General features: G+C 40.5%; 2 protein-coding genes and 1 long non-coding RNA gene across 3 annotated transcripts in view; 2 read left to right on the forward strand and 1 right to left on the reverse strand.

Annotated features, from left to right (window-relative positions):
• ed (echinoid) overlaps positions 1-16,621 on the reverse strand; it is a 95,462-nt gene that overhangs the window by 53,745 nt on the left and 25,096 nt on the right. The window lies entirely within an intron of this gene.
• The window catches only part of LOC138125510 (uncharacterized), an 88,255-nt gene that overhangs the window by 41,611 nt on the left and 30,023 nt on the right, over positions 1-16,621 (forward strand). The window lies entirely within an intron of this gene.
• Positions 2,966-8,253, forward strand: LOC138125876 (uncharacterized). Its single transcript, XM_069041435.1, has 2 exons — positions 2,966-3,345; positions 4,820-8,253. The coding sequence occupies exon 2, from the start codon at positions 4,982-4,984 to the stop codon at positions 6,059-6,061; it is 1,080 nt and encodes a 359-aa protein (XP_068897536.1). The 5' UTR covers positions 2,966-3,345; positions 4,820-4,981; the 3' UTR covers positions 6,062-8,253.

Genomic DNA, 16,621 nt, shown 5'->3' on the forward strand with positions numbered 1-16,621 from the left:
GCGCAGGATGGGGGCATTCAGTTCCGATCCTGCGGGGACAATGAGCGCACAAATCGCGGATTAAAGATTGCGACGACCTCATCATGGGAAAACTTCAAGCATTAATGCTAAATTATTCAAAAAATATACATTTTCACGGCGTGTTTGTTGCTACTCTCGCATTTTAAGTCATCGCCGGCCAAATTTATTCATTTCCATGGGAGGAAGCGTTTAGTGGGGTCGCGCACTCTGAATTTCAGGTTTTTAACATAACTAATGAAAAAGTTTAAACAATCTATACAGGTTTGTTTGTAGTACTGGATAGGTCCAATGACCACTCCAACAGAGCTGAAAGCTCACAGAAACGACCTACGCGAAGGCCGCTGCTATAAACTGTTGTTTATCGTTAAAAGAGAATTAAAATTTAATTTTTTTCCTGTTTTCACTCCGAGCACAACACGGAACAGTCTACCATAAAAAAAATAAAACACAATGAACTGAATAGTAAAATAAACAAAACATGGATCCGTAATTATGCCCAATAATCAAAATAAATAAATAAATAAATAACTACAACCGAATGGGCGTTGTGCTTGAATCTCATTAGAGAACTCTATCGTTTTATTTTGTTCCTGGTAGCATATTTCAGATGACTCAACATAAATTCAATTGGGTAAAGAACACGGCAGTATGGCGGCAATTGTACAACAGTAAAAGCTAATTGTGTCGCTTCAAGATTTGTCAACATTAGAATTTTTAATTGTTCAGGAACTGCGCTTTCGTTGCTTTCTCCGGAACTTTTATTGTTTTTACTTTCATAATGACAACTTCTCCGTGGCCTATTTAAGAAATTTTAGTTTTTGCCTCAACTCGTAGGAAGTGTCACCCATTCTACAATAAATGAAATGCGTTTACTATTGTTTTTTGTAAAGTAGTTTTTAATTTAACTTATCTAGTAATTACTTGTCTTGGGGTGCGATCTTCTTGTCGAATTTCCCACGTACATGTGAATTATTTTCGGTAATTTTTTCTCACTTTTCACACGAGCTTTTGTTATTATTCGGAAATACGGCACTCTGCGACTAGTACCTAGGTATTTCCACAACCATAAAGCATTCGTGCGCTTGGAAAAAAAATCGGCGATATGCAGAAACAGAACTAAAACCAGTAACAAATTCTTCATACTTTTTGCATCAAATATCCTCTGCTGCAATGATTCTGCAAGACTAATCCCTTAATTCTAGACACTCATAGTAGTGGGAAACGATATTTGAAACGACTTATGCAGGTTTTTATAACGTACATACTAATACTTTTATGAGGGTTGGAACGATTGGAACAGCTCAATCAGAAGGTTCAGAAATGGGCCGCATTTAAACATTTCTTACTGGGAGATTCTTCAACGCTTTTGTACTCTGCAATTTTAGGAGTCCTCTACTGACAAATACAGGGTGTCTTAAAATTATCGTATTCCGAGTTCGGGGCTTAGTAGGGGACATGCTGTTGACCAAGTAAAAATGTTTAAAAAAAAAATTGCTGTCACTTTGGAAAAAATATCAAAGTTGCCAATATTTGTTCAAAAGTACCTGATCAATATTCTAGCAATGTTGTACTTCCCTTTTGAACAAAAATTGGAAAAATAAAACTTATTTTTTCGAGATAAAGTTGTTTTTTCAAGAAATGTCTTCATTTATATTTTAATATTTTACATAATCATCCACACCATATTTCAAAATGAATGTCAACCATTTATATTTTTTATTTAAAGAAAACATGATGAAAAGTTTGAACCTTCAGACCCATATGTCTTTGTAAAGACCCCCCCTATGTTTTTTATTTTATTTTTTCGAGATTCCTGAGATGTTTCCCTACAAGACCCCCGGCTTGGAATACGTTAATTTTGCGACACCCTGTATTTTTGAATAATATGCTGTCACCGCTAAAAGTAGTCTCTTAAAATATTATACCTATTTTCACCGTTATTACCGTACCGTTATTTAGGGGTACTTAGTGGTCCTACTAGCTGGGTACTTAGAAGGGTCCGGAAAATACAATAATTTCATCATTCCATCATTTCTGGTACAAAATTTCGAGTACGGACCATCAAACTACAAGGACAAGGCATAAACCATTGTAGGAGGCAATTGGTTATTTTATAATGAGTTCCAAATATCACTTCCTACTATGTACTACAGTTCACTCCAAAATCCTAATTAAAAACAACTTTCAACTAATTTTAGTCTGTCGGTATAGCTTCCTTAAACCGTTATTTTTGCAAACCTTTAAGGATGTTGTTTTCTGAAAAAATTGCGACCACCTGTTGGATGTAGCGTCATAGAATTAAAATATCGTTAAAACGAGTTTTGAAAAAGTGTTAATTATTTTTTGAATTGATTTGTTGCGATACCTCTGAAACTACTGTTCCGGGGCTTGGTGTAAGCTTTGGGTCTTCGGACCTGTCACCTCGAAAGCTGTAAATTTAACCGCCAGTTACCCTTAACACCTCGTGTAGATAAGTCGGTTGTAATCTGTTTTAAAAACTGAAATCTGGTGGATTTCAACAACTTTCCCGTCCTTGTCCGAGATGCTATCAGCTGCATGTTGCAGTTTTCCAGCCTTCAGACGGTCGGTCTCATAACAGAAACAAGTTCCGCAAGTTCCCAGCGAACTCGACTCGAAACATTGTAATACAGTACAACCTCGATAATCCGAACCCCCGGTAATCCGAAACTCCAGTAATCCGAACAAATATTTTGTTTCTATAATCCGAACAAAACCAGTTGTTCAAATTCGCTAATCCGAACACCGTCATAACATGTTTGTTTTGACTAGCTGTTAGAAGAAAGTGGGGAGAACAAAACAATGAATGCATTTTCAGTTACAAGAAGTGCGTCTTTGTGAGAGTATCGTTGCTTTATTACACAAAATTATGGCAGAAAAAAGAAAACATCGTACCCTTACTCTGTTACAAAAGTATAACATTTTACAAAAACTTGTAGTGACCCAGTTTAAAATTTAAATTTAAATTTCCGGTACCGCCACAACAGCGCGCCAAATGTGAAGGTACTAGCGGCTAGACTAGGAACTACGAGCGGAAATATAGCGGGGGATGGAACGGGCTCGCGCGGGCGGTTGAAGGGGGTAGTTCACTTTTGTTTAGTTTTTCGAAACGAACACACCTTGCGAAGAGCGATCCAAGTTTCTCAAATTTGTAAGAAAAACCTGAACAATTACACTACCGATCCGAGTAGATATTTTGTGTCCCCGTGAGGAATTCAACGTTTTTAATTCACCTGGGTAATTTATCCCACTTTCGTTGCCTTTTTTTTTGTGTTTTGTTTTTGAGGCCAGGACCACGTGGTAAGGGTATGTTGTAGATTTCATTTTGTTGCATGCTGTTTCTTTAAGAAGCGCCCATTTGTTAATTTTAAGTGTTATCTCTCTCCCGGGAGGTTCTTTTTTAGCGATCTGGTAATTTCGAAAATACGGAGCCGTCGTCCGAACCGCGTGCGTCCATTTTGTTTTTGTTCTTCACTAACATTTTCTAACGGCACTCGACCCGCCATTTTCTTTTTGTTTAACATTACCAGCGATTATTGTATTCGTGATTTATGTTGTTTACTGATATTTGTGCCATTTAAAGTGGTTCTATTTTATCGTTATTTAACTTCACGTTTTGTTCTCTTTTATTTCCTCATTGTTTAATGTTGCGTTTTGTTTTGTTTATTTGATCATTGTTTAATGTTGCGCTTTGTTGTGTTGGATTTTCTCCTCGTTTAATGTTACGGTTTGTTCGATAGGATTAAACTCGGTTTTTTTTTTTTTTCGTGTTGTTGCTAGATTTCGGAAAAGTTAAAGTAAAATGTTGTAAGTGCGCCCCTGTGGGAGCTAGGTGACAATCAGGAAGTCGTGGGGTTGTTTAGTAAATTTCTGTGGAAGCTACGGTTATTTAGAGCCGTTAGCGGGGACGGACCTTAGTCTTTGCGGGAGCGGCGTCGGGATGTTTTCGTGAAGCTTCCGTCGACGGTTATAGAGACTTTGGGGTTTTGTCCGGAAACGGTTGGTTGGGGACGGCGGACCTAGGTCTTTGCGGCTGCGGTCTAGGAATGCTACTCGTACGACCCCGAAACGCTCTGTCACTCTTGCTGGGTCGGTGAAATAGTCTGACGTTCATTAATACCCCGAATATCTATAAACGTCGCTTGATTTCAAGATGATTCAGATCATTCTTCTGAGTCCCCTCGCAGCCGAAAGTTTGTTACCTCCAGCTCTAAGCTCCCGAAGGCGTACCTTGACCGCGTAGTTCCACGTTAAACATTGTTTTTGTCATTAATCGAATTGTAAAATATGAGTAATACCTGGGATACGGTTTTTGAAGAGGGTTTTTCATCCGTCCCTGTCTGTAATAACTGCCTTATAATTTGTTTACTTGTTTTGCAAGCTTTAAACTGTCATTTTGTCTGTCATGTGCCCGTTTTTCTGTTATTTTAAATATTGTTGCATTCATCTTGTCGTTTATCTTTGTGATGTACTCAACTAGTTAATTTCTTGTACTACGTTAAACTTAATTTCTGTACTTTGTATTCGTTCAAATTTCTTTTGCATCAAAGTTATTACAGACATTTTTAATAAAAGGTATTTTGCGTCCCTCACATGTGTGTTTTATTTGCGGCACTCTTCCAACTGGAACCCTCACCGTTTGCATTCCGAACCTTTTCCGCCAAAAGAAAATCACAACGTAGGGCTCCTCCGATTCGATGACGATCACGACCACATTTGTTACCGTTTTGCGCAGGTTCAAATATTTGGCGGAAAAAGTAATGTATTCAAATCATTACAGAATTGGTGCCGTGACCAGGATGCAAATTGCGTGAGATCCTTGTGAAGAGAGCCGAGTTTACGTTTAGTTTCTTTGTTTGTCTGTTTTGTGCTTGTCCATGTACTCACCTCGCAGGGGGCGCAGATTCCCCTTGTGTGTGTTTTGTTGTAGAGAAGGACCACGATGGAAGCCGGACGTAGACGCGGAAGAGGAAGGGTGCTTAGACCCAGGGGTAGGGCCCCAGCTACCCCGCGGAACCGTGCGCGACCACGAGAGGATGACACCACGATAGCGCTGTTACGCCAACAGCAGGAGATCATGGCGCAGATGGTGGAGCAACAACGACGCACGAACACGGTGATCGAGCTACTTGCGACGAGACTCGTCCAGGTACCACAGGCAGAAGCCCGTGCCCCTACACCACCGCCGATTGGGGTCCGACCTCCGACACCAGCCCCACCAGGACTTGAGGTACCTGAGCCACCGGTGGACCGTGTCGTGCCACCGCGTACTCCCGACCGAGCACCGGACCCGGAAGCCCAGCCAGAAGTCGCGGATTGGCGTCGAATTGCACTTGCGATGGCCACCAGCGCAGCGAAAGCTGCTGGACGACGTCCAACTTTTGCAGGTTTGGACACGGAAAACCCGGCCGAATTCTTGGAGGAGTATGAGCGGTACTCCACGGACGCCCAGGTACCCCCGGAGAAGAAGTTGTCGGAGGCAATCCGATGTCTCCGCCAAACAGCGGCCCGTTGGGCAAAGTTCCACCAAGGTAAGTGGCGAAGCTTTCAGGAATTTAGCGTCGAATTTTTAGCTACCTACTGGTCGGCGGGTCGACAACTGGCGGTTCGAGCGCGGGTTTTAAGCCAGCGCTACAACATGGCCAAAGGAGACTCGATGGTGGACTTCTTCATGGAGCAGGCCACCCAGTTGCGCACACTGACACAGCCCATTCCGGAGTGTGTAATGGTGGAGGATCTGATGCGCCTCTTTCCGGAGAACATCTCGCTGCTGTTCAAGTCGGAAAAGCCACGCGGCGAGAGGTCAATCCAAGAGGCCCTGGATTTCCTGGAGCGCCAGTCTGTGCTACATCCTCCAAAACGTCCACGAACGGAGTTTGCTTCACCAAACCGAACGTGGGAGGCACCACATCGGGCAGGACCGACACCACCAGCGCCACCACAAAGGATGGTTGCGTCTGCCGCCATCGGAGAGACGGAAGGAGCGTTCAACCCATTCTCGGTGCCACCTCCAGGTCACTAGTGGGGTAACGATGGCAGAGCGGGAACGTGAGGTGTCCCCCCTAATTTTTCCGGCGATTGGAGAAAAAAAAAGGGTAACTATAACATTGCCAACCTAAAGTTCTACCATAGAAGAACATGAGGCTGCCTTAAATGTTTTTTTTTTTTTTCATGTACCACGGACCTCGGGGGCGTCGTCAAGGATTGTTACCCCCTGCAGCAGGCCAAAACGACAACGACACCAACGCGACTACCCACCACAACACGACAACCAGCCATAGCATCACTTTAACGTCCCAAAATTTGTAAACTGCGCCACCCTTTTTAAAGCATCTTCAGTCACTTCCACATTTTTCGTTCCGAAGAAGCTTGGGGGCGTGTGTAGTGACCCAGTTTAAAATTTAAATTTAAATTTCCGGTACCGCCACAACAGCGCGCCAAATGTGAAGGTACTAGCGGCTAGACTAGGAACTACGAGCGGAAATATAGCGGGGGATGGAACGGGCTCGCGCGGGCGGTTGAAGGGGGTAGTTCACTTTTGTTTAGTTTTTCGAAACGAACACACCTTGCGAAGAGCGATCCAAGTTTCTCAAATTTGTAAGAAAAACCTGAACAATTACACTACCGATCCGAGTAGATATTTTGTGTCCCCGTGAGGAATTCAACGTTTTTAATTCACCTGGGTAATTTATCCCACTTTCGTTGCCTTTTTTTTTGTGTTTTGTTTTTGAGGCCAGGACCACGTGGTAAGGGTATGTTGTAGATTTCATTTTGTTGCATGCTGTTTCTTTAAGAAGCGCCCATTTGTTAATTTTAAGTGTTATCTCTCTCCCGGGAGGTTCTTTTTTAGCGATCTGGTAATTTCGAAAATACGGAGCCGTCGTCCGAACCGCGTGCGTCCATTTTGTTTTTGTTCTTCACTAACATTTTCTAACGGCACTCGACCCGCCATTTTCTTTTTGTTTAACATTACCAGCGATTATTGTATTCGTGATTTATGTTGTTTACTGATATTTGTGCCATTTAAAGTGGTTCTATTTTATCGTTATTTAACTTCACGTTTTGTTCTCTTTTATTTCCTCATTGTTTAATGTTGCGTTTTGTTTTGTTTATTTGATCATTGTTTAATGTTGCGCTTTGTTGTGTTGGATTTTCTCCTCGTTTAATGTTACGGTTTGTTCGATAGGATTAAACTCGGTTTTTTTTTTTTTTCGTGTTGTTGCTAGATTTCGGAAAAGTTAAAGTAAAATGTTGTAAGTGCGCCCCTGTGGGAGCTAGGTGACAATCAGGAAGTCGTGGGGTTGTTTAGTAAATTTCTGTGGAAGCTACGGTTATTTAGAGCCGTTAGCGGGGACGGACCTTAGTCTTTGCGGGAGCGGCGTCGGGATGTTTTCGTGAAGCTTCCGTCGACGGTTATAGAGACTTTGGGGTTTTGTCCGGAAACGGTTGGTTGGGGACGGCGGACCTAGGTCTTTGCGGCTGCGGTCTAGGAATGCTACTCGTACGACCCCGAAACGCTCTGTCACTCTTGCTGGGTCGGTGAAATAGTCTGACGTTCATTAATACCCCGAATATCTATAAACGTCGCTTGATTTCAAGATGATTCAGATCATTCTTCTGAGTCCCCTCGCAGCCGAAAGTTTGTTACCTCCAGCTCTAAGCTCCCGAAGGCGTACCTTGACCGCGTAGTTCCACGTTAAACATTGTTTTTGTCATTAATCGAATTGTAAAATATGAGTAATACCTGGGATACGGTTTTTGAAGAGGGTTTTTCATCCGTCCCTGTCTGTAATAACTGCCTTATAATTTGTTTACTTGTTTTGCAAGCTTTAAACTGTCATTTTGTCTGTCATGTGCCCGTTTTTCTGTTATTTTAAATATTGTTGCATTCATCTTGTCGTTTATCTTTGTGATGTACTCAACTAGTTAATTTCTTGTACTACGTTAAACTTAATTTCTGTACTTTGTATTCGTTCAAATTTCTTTTGCATCAAAGTTATTACAGACATTTTTAATAAAAGGTATTTTGCGTCCCTCACATGTGTGTTTTATTTGCGGCACTCTTCCAACTGGAACCCTCACCGTTTGCATTCCGAACCTTTTCCGCCAAAAGAAAATCACAACGTAGGGCTCCTCCGATTCGATGACGATCACGACCACATTTGTTACCGTTTTGCGCAGGTTCAAATATTTGGCGGAAAAAGTAATGTATTCAAATCATTACAAACTCGAAGACGGACAAACGGTCACAGCACTTTCAAAAGAATATGGAGTAGGAAAAGCTACAATTTCGGATATTAAAAAGAAAAAAGAGAAAATAAAACAATTTATTGCATCTAGCGAAGCCGAAACAAGTAAAAGAAAAACCATAAAGCAAGCATTTTACCCAGCAGTAGATTCTGCAGTTTACACGTGGTTTCTTCAAGAAAGATGCCGAAATACCCCGATATCTGGAGAAATTTTGAGAGAAAAGGCAAGATATTTTTATCAAAAAATTACAGGAAAAAATGATTTTCAAGCTAGTTTGGGTTGGCTTGACAAATTTAAAAATAGATTCGGTATTCGACAGCTGACTGTAAGTGGGGAAAAACTTTCTTCGGACATAACCGCCATTGAACCATTCAAGAATAAATTTCTGCAGAAAATTGGAGAACTCGGGTTGACACCAGATCAAGTGTACAATGCAGACGAAAGTGGATTATTTTGGAGGGTTCTTCCAAATAAGACTCTAGTACACAAAAATGAAGATTCTGCTCCGGGGCGTAAGATTAGTAAAGAAAGGATAACATTTATGCCCTGTGCCAACTCAACGGGCACCCACAAACTGAAACTGCTCGTAATTGGGAAAGCCAGAAAACCGAGAGCTTTTACTAAGACTGGTTCCTTACCAGTGATTTACAAAGGACAGCCTAGAGCTTGGGTCACTCAAGATATATTCAAGGAATGGTTCTTCGAAGAATTTGTACCAGCCGTGAGAAGAAAAATGTCAGAATTAAAATTGCCGAAGAAAGCACTTCTTGTTCTGGACAACGCTCCTGGGCATCCCAGTGAAGACGAGTTACTTAGTGACGATGGTCAAATTACCACCATGTTTTTACCACCAAATTGTACACCGATATTGCAGCCCATGGATCAGAACGTCATCCAAGCCATTAAGCTACATTATCGCAAGACTCTGCTGCTGCAAGTTGTAAGTGCAGAAAATGACATCTCTGAGACTTTGAAAAAATTAAACCTAAAAGACGTTGTTTATTCACTGGAGGAAGCATGGCAATCTGTTAGTGTAAACTTAATTACAAAATCTTGGAAGAATCTTTGGCCCAATCGCTTTCAAGACGCATCTTTCATTAACGATAATCAAGATAATTCCTATGATGAAGAAGATCTGCTTCCATTATCCACACTACTGAGAGGGAATCGTCCGGATGAGAACACAAAAGAAAACGAATTAGCTATTATGACTGGACTCCTAAATAACTTGTCTAAAGGAGGAAATCTAACTAGAAATGAAGTTAGAATATGGGCAATCGACAATGAAGATGAAAAACAAGACATCACATTTACAGACGATGAAATTGTTGCTGAGGTCGTGGAACAAAATGAACCAGAAGAAGATGAACCAGATACTGAAGAAGGATCAACTCTTCACAGCACAGCATTAGCTGGTTTCAATATTTGTATCCAATGGGCAACGGAAAATGGCATTCCATTGAATCAAATATTATTGCTAAGGCAAATGCGAGAAAAAGCGATGAAACTACACATTAATAAATCAAATATCTTCAAACAAACGTCAATTAAAGATTTTTTTCTTAACGAGTAGGCTCTGATGTTATTTTTTGGAATAAATATTATTTTTCAGTTTGTTTGTAGTCTTTTTGGATAGTTTTCTTTAATCCGAACAAAAGCCAAATCCGAACACGCTCGTGCTGAATTGGTTCGGATTATCGAGGTTGTACTGTAATATCTGGTTGGCCTAGCAGGATGTTTTCATTTTATTACAATATCCACATTGGATTTGCAAAAATCACATTCTTGGAAAGCCACACCAATTGAAACAGTAGATCTTCCCTGGAGACGCCACATATGAGTGCCTCCGGGCACTGGAACTCATCACGTTACCGAAATGCGATATCAGAATATGTTTTTATTTGCTAAATATTGCGAACACTGTCTTGGAAGCTCTAAAATTGCCTAGTCAGGGGCCGATTGTTTCTTTAATATCGCATGGGAAATGATTTATTACGTCACACAAGAAAAATTCCTGGCAGACTTACAAGTTTCTTGCATCTATTGCTGTCGTGTCTCCGAAGATTTATTTCGCGACCGGTTGCGATATTCCGTCATTCATGCCATAATTGAGTGACGTCACGGTTATCAAATCCAATAGACAATTTTTCATGGGGCCGGAAAAACGAGATCCGCAATACAAGACATATTTAATACGGGGATCATAATCATAAAGTTCGGCTCCGGCACGTATGGATCCGGAATGGAAATCTGGTCCCGCTCGCATTCCTCCGGAGGAAACGCGAAAAAACACGCGGATCTCTCAATTGCTCCATCGACATCTGAAACACTGGTAAAGGGTGTCATTAAATATTCAGGACTGTAACTCGGCCGCGTTTTATTGTGCTTTTAATCGCCCATAAAAGCCCACATTAACCAAATATCACTCAGTTTTCGTTTAATGGAATTGTGGTGGTGCTTTTAGCGTCGTCGATGATGGAAGTTGAAGAGTGTCCTTGGATTTTTCACACGGGATTCGGAAGAACGTTTTGGTTTTAACCTTTGCCCCAAATAAATCCACTCACAAGTGTCCGGCTGAAAACCTAAGGGTCTCAAGGGATAAAACGTCCAGTTACAAACAGGATCTTAGAAATTCCTAATAAACTTTTCCCGAGAACGGATTTGCCACAGATAAAGTATCCTCCAACTTCGGAGTCAGGAATTAGTCGCCGGATCAGGACCCAATTGTCAATTTCGCTAAAACCGAAGGACTGCATAATGTGGCGTGCACGTTCGGCGTTTTTCGATTTAGACTGGAAATCAGTACGTTTTCACTTTGAAATTTTGATGAGGGTTGAAAAAACACTCAGAAAAGCATAAAACTGCCCTCGGCTGCATTAAAAGGGTATTAGGGCAATAATTTGTGGAGTTACATTTGCCTCGGCAAATAATTCAGGTCCGTAAAAAAATTATTATCGGTTTAGCTTATGCGCATTATTATCAATAACTTTTATGGCTTTATACGTTAACGATAAAAGCTCATTTTATTTTTATGATGTTGGTTTTTTATCGTTGAAATAAGTCAATTAGCTTGCAATAAAATTTGTTAGTGAAGCTCTTCGGCCCGTTTATCTCCTGAGAGCTTTTACCCGGTCATAAATCGAAGAAACGCGATCAATCAATTATTGTCAGAACTATTTTTAAAACGACATTAATCATACGGCCTTCTGGATCTTAAAAATTCGTTACACAACAAGAAATCTATTATGGGCTCGAATTTACGACAGCATTAATAGATATGCTCCACTTCAGACACCTCCCGTAGAAAATTAGTTTTCGCTGCGCTTACGCTTACGGCCGCGCCTTTCTCCGTTACGCTGCTTCGCGTCTCGTACGCAATTACGTTTGTTCTTACGGTTCTGCAACGAGCCCAGATTCGGCAGAGGAAATAATCAATCAGAAACGAAACGGGACGAGGAATTATAAAGTAGAACAAGCCCCATCGAGGAAATTGTCTTCAAACTCATAAACTTGATTCCATTTCGAACGACTGGGTTCGAATCTCGAAATTTGGAATTTTTTCGAGTCCTTTGTGACGTCGTTAGTGTCGTGACTCCACTCGTTTAACCAATAAATACGGAACGTTTTTATGGGGGAAACATGGTAGCAATTCTTTCATGTAGCATGACATCTACATAGCTCCACGATTGCATTTCTCGAAAAAATTAACTTGTTTTGATTTAATTTCGAAAAGGACATGCACGACGTGATCCACACACGTGGTTCGTTAAAAATTAATTCGAAACTAATTACAAACCAAATACTGGTGAAATGTGGTAATTATGCCGTTAATCTCGGGATTAATTATTCATAGAGGTTCACAATAAGTTATGTGGGGTGGGCACGCGAATCGGGGGGTTTTTAAATGACACCGGGGGTTTTGAGTATTTTTAGCGTGCTGGTGAAGAAGTCGTAAATTACGACCAGTTGGTCCACGGTCGGTATGGTATGTGTGGTAACGAGGCTGGTAGAAAGACGTATAAATCGTCTCTGTTTTCGACCAGAAGCACACAAGAACTACTCCTGAGGTGTGTAATTACTAAGGTAGGTCAGAGGAAGTGAATATCGAGCCGAAGCGTGATTCGCGGAGTGTCTATATTACCTTCTGGACTGGTTCTTGGGTGTGGTACCTGGAGAATGTTAACAAAATCAAAGTGATCCAGTTGGTACTGTCGACTGGCTCTCTCTCGAATAATAAAATCGTCGAGATTAATAGCGTAAAACGTGTATAATTTGCTTTGTTGAGCAAACATTTACATCTAGCCCGTCTGTGCTTACCCTTTGATTTAATGGAACAAGTAGAAAGTTAAACCGAATCCTAATTTAGTTAAAACCCCGTTGGTAACAATCAAATTTGCACAAAAACGTTAATTTGAAAATTGCTCGGAATAAGTTGGGAGGTTGTTTTGTCGGAGTCTTTGAAATATTGATATTCGGGGAAAAATCTTTACATCCGGATCGGGGAAAGCAATTAGTCGGTGTTCGCCCGGACTGCAATAAAAATCACAAAAGCAACGACCGTAACAAATGAAATTATTATTACTTTCGAAATTACTTTCGTAATAAACAAACACGCGAGCGTGCGCCAGTTTCGACACAATCACAACTTAATGGGGTTGATTTATCGGAGTATAATTTGAATTTGTGATATCTGAAGCCACCCTTTCCGCCGAAACAGACGGACCGATCCAGACGGTTCAAAAAACACCGCTTATCACAGGACCAAGATGGATGGGGCTTTGTTTCTAAACAAGACACCACTTCTTGAAATTCAAGAAATTAGATTCATGACGAAGCATCGTTACCAGACTTTTTCGCGGCTCGATTAGCCCCAACTGCGGACTCAATAAAACGTAAATATCAATTATTTGCGAGCATTAATCTCCGAACCTCGGGAGTTCGCCCCGATCGTTTATTTCTTAATTAGAAAACTTCCAAATACCGACAGATAAAACGCGAAATTCCGCCGCCTACCTGGACCAGGTACAAAAAATCCCCGGTTCGGTGGATTTCGGAGGTCACAAAATAACACCTTTGTGCCTCCTTTTCGGGATTTAAATGGGGACAGCCTCCTGCTCTAAGTAAAAACGAATCGCATACATAAGGGTCTCGTGAGAATAGGCCGGATTCCGGTCACCTTTTTTTAATGTTCTCTGATCTTTCAAGGGTCAGGACATAAACTCCAGAACTCGACTGGGGCCCATCACGATTTTTTAACATTCGCCCCGGACTTAATTAACCCGCGAGATTATTTAACGAAAATGGGAACTGTCAGTCGGGTAATTTATGACGGCCGAATCTGATCTAACTCGAAACGTTGCATGATTTGTGGCTGAAACTCTTTCATGCTCGATCCAGTTCGGAGTGGTTCATTTCACCTCTGGAACCGCCGACCGCGACTCTCTTCTGCTGGCCCACCAGGTGGAGACAGATTCATAAATGCCCCCGAACAATTAAACGCTTCAACGGCGCTGCTCGTGGCGTACACAAACCCTTCATAAATTATTAAAGTTTCGACACGCGATATACACGGGAGATCTATAAACGACGTTATTGCTTCCGGCAACTACATAAAAAATATGTTGACTTCTTGATACCAATCTGGTGAAAAATGGGCTTCCGAATGACCACAGAAGTTTTGGAATGATAGGTGCAAATGCGCCACAGGGTGCAGAATAGGGGGTGGGGTAAATTAGCGATCGGGAAAAATGGAACCCCTCGTGGTGTTCGAAGTATTCGCGGTGGTAATGACGTCTTCCCCGCCGAGCAACATTGTTTGATCCGGTGAAAGACCGATTCCTTTATTGTTTGGCTTTTCATTTGTGGGGTAAGAAAACAATTCGTAAATAAAACGAATCCGAAGAACAATGAGTCCCGAGTCCCGATCGCGGTCGGTACAAACGCGGACGCAAGAAAAGAAAAAAATATACACTTAATGACCCAACAATTTTACCATTTCAATACTCGAAGTTAATCTCGCAATCTGTAACCACAATGCGAGAAAGTTTGAAAAAGGACATTACAATTCACATGAAATCCCAGACAATAGACAGCAAAATTGAAAGCAGCGAGATAAAAGACCACCACCTTCTGTTTAGCAACTCCGACAACGAACGCCGCCTCCATTTAAACTAAAAACCGTTATGCCAGTAATAAAGTCGGCCATTACTGCAGATCGGGATTTAGAAATTGCTGAATCGCAGACGGACTTTCACGGCGATTCCTTCTGCCCCCGGCTCCTAGGTGATTGTCGGATATATTTTACGGCCGCTCTTGCTACTTACTTGAAGAAACAACACCGTTAGACCGGAAAAATTGCACTCCGGAAAACGCTTACGCCGAAACCGGAAAGCCAGGATCTGCGGCCCGGATCGAAAACTACCCGACAGTTAGCGCCTGCTTTTACATCTATCGAAAAAAGTGCATTAAACCCCGGACACGTATTTAATTACCTTCATTTAAGCTGCCCACCAAAAATGGGGCAAAGCGTGACCGATGTGAATAATGGCGATGACCTCGGATCAGTTTTCGGGTAGTTTGCCCCAACTTATAATTTGTGAAACAAGCCGACATATTCGCGCTCCGCTTTCCTTCCATTGTTCTTGGATGCTGGTGATTATAATAAATGAGATCAGAAAAGGGAACAGAGTGCAAAGTTTGTGGAACTAAGTCTGGACTTTCCGCTGACCGTTCAATCTCCGATACAGTTTCACCAAGATCTCACTACTATTTACCGTTTTTATATTTTTTTTATGGATAGACGAAATGGATAGTTTAGATAAAATTGAATTACGAAAACTTCACAACTGTAGAAAAATTTTATGTTATAAAACGGAAATTTGTATTCTTGACAAATCCGACAATAAGCAATGTTCTTCAAGTTTTCTGCTTTATGAAACTTTACGATTTAGAATTATTATCCATCGAGATCCACTTTTTCAGCAAATTTCATTCGAATAATATTCGCTCCATAAAATATTCTGCGATTTACTCCTTCGACATTTGAAAATAAGATTGTACCCACGTTTTTATGGCCACTAGAATCTCGGCTTGTTTATTATATCGATGTACTTGTTACACTACAGTAAAAAAAATATTTTCATTTGTAATTTGGCGCATTGTGGTCTGGAAGCTGTATTCGACAATATATTTCCAAAAACAAATTCTTCGTTCTATTCTTTGCATCCTTAAAAACGTAGCAATGATTTAAAAAATGTGTTCTTTTACTAATGTGGAAATGTCCAAATAATTAAAAAAAAAATAAGCCAGTTAAGTTGGCAAAATAAAATCAAATAAAAAAAGGTAAATGTTGGATATTTCTGACTGTAAAGCCAAGATAGTAACAAATATGTAATCAAAATAATAAAAAGTACAGAAATAACACAACGAGACCTGAAATATTTGTTTATCTAGGCCAAAAAGTGCATCTTTTTCGTCCGAGTCTGAGTTTTCTGGCCGAGGAGCAGCCGAGGAGCAGCCGAGGCTTGAAAACAGGCGAGGACAAAAGTAATTTTTGACAAAGGTTAAATTTTTTAGGCGACCGCATGAACTACAAAGCAAAAGACATCATTGGAAAAATTCCAAATTTATTTTGTATCTACTTTTTTGAAATAGATACATTTACAACTTTTCAAATACACATTAACACATTTTTAAAGGAATTTTTTATCAGTTTTCCACCAAAACTAGAAATGTACTATGTATTTGCAATAGAATTGGTTATTTAAACATAATTTATGGTGACAAGACAATTATCGGTTTTGTCGGTCTCGTTGTTAACATACTGAACAGATCAACAGATGTCGCCACGGTCAGCGTCCGAAAAAGAGTTACTTTTCATCCGCTTGTGAGCACGTAAAATTATTGTTTTCATTAAGGGCCCTAAAAAATTATGTTCTTTCATCAAATAATCATAAGAAAATTTATTCTTCTAACAAAATACAATAAAATAAGTGATGCGTGAAATTGTATTTACTTTTACTTTCAAAATTATTTTCGTATAAAATGTGCTAAAAAATTATTAGGAATACAAGATAAATCGTTTTGATGTAGAAGGAAAAGAGTGCTTTAACAAAATAATTTCAGTTCAGCAAATGTTAAAAGCTTTCCCCATTAATCGTGCCTATTCCTACTGGATTTCCGGGACACTTCCAGGTTTTAGCATATTGTCTCCCATTTGTAAAAGTCCCGGAAACCGTCCCGGATTTTAAAAGTCATACTGTTTCAATTGTGAAAGGCCTTTATATTTTCTAGTTTGTGTTCGCTGCATTTAATTTTACAGATATTATTTAGA

This window comes from Tenebrio molitor, chromosome 3, assembly GCF_963966145.1.
Source record: "Tenebrio molitor chromosome 3, icTenMoli1.1, whole genome shotgun sequence".
Lineage (NCBI taxonomy): Eukaryota > Metazoa > Arthropoda > Insecta > Coleoptera > Tenebrionidae > Tenebrio > Tenebrio molitor.

Excerpts from the sequence above, each read along its gene's own strand:
- LOC138125876 (XM_069041435.1), top strand. The coding sequence starts at position 4,982 with ATGGAAGCCGGACGTAGACGCGGAAGAGGAAGGGTGCTTAGACCCAGG.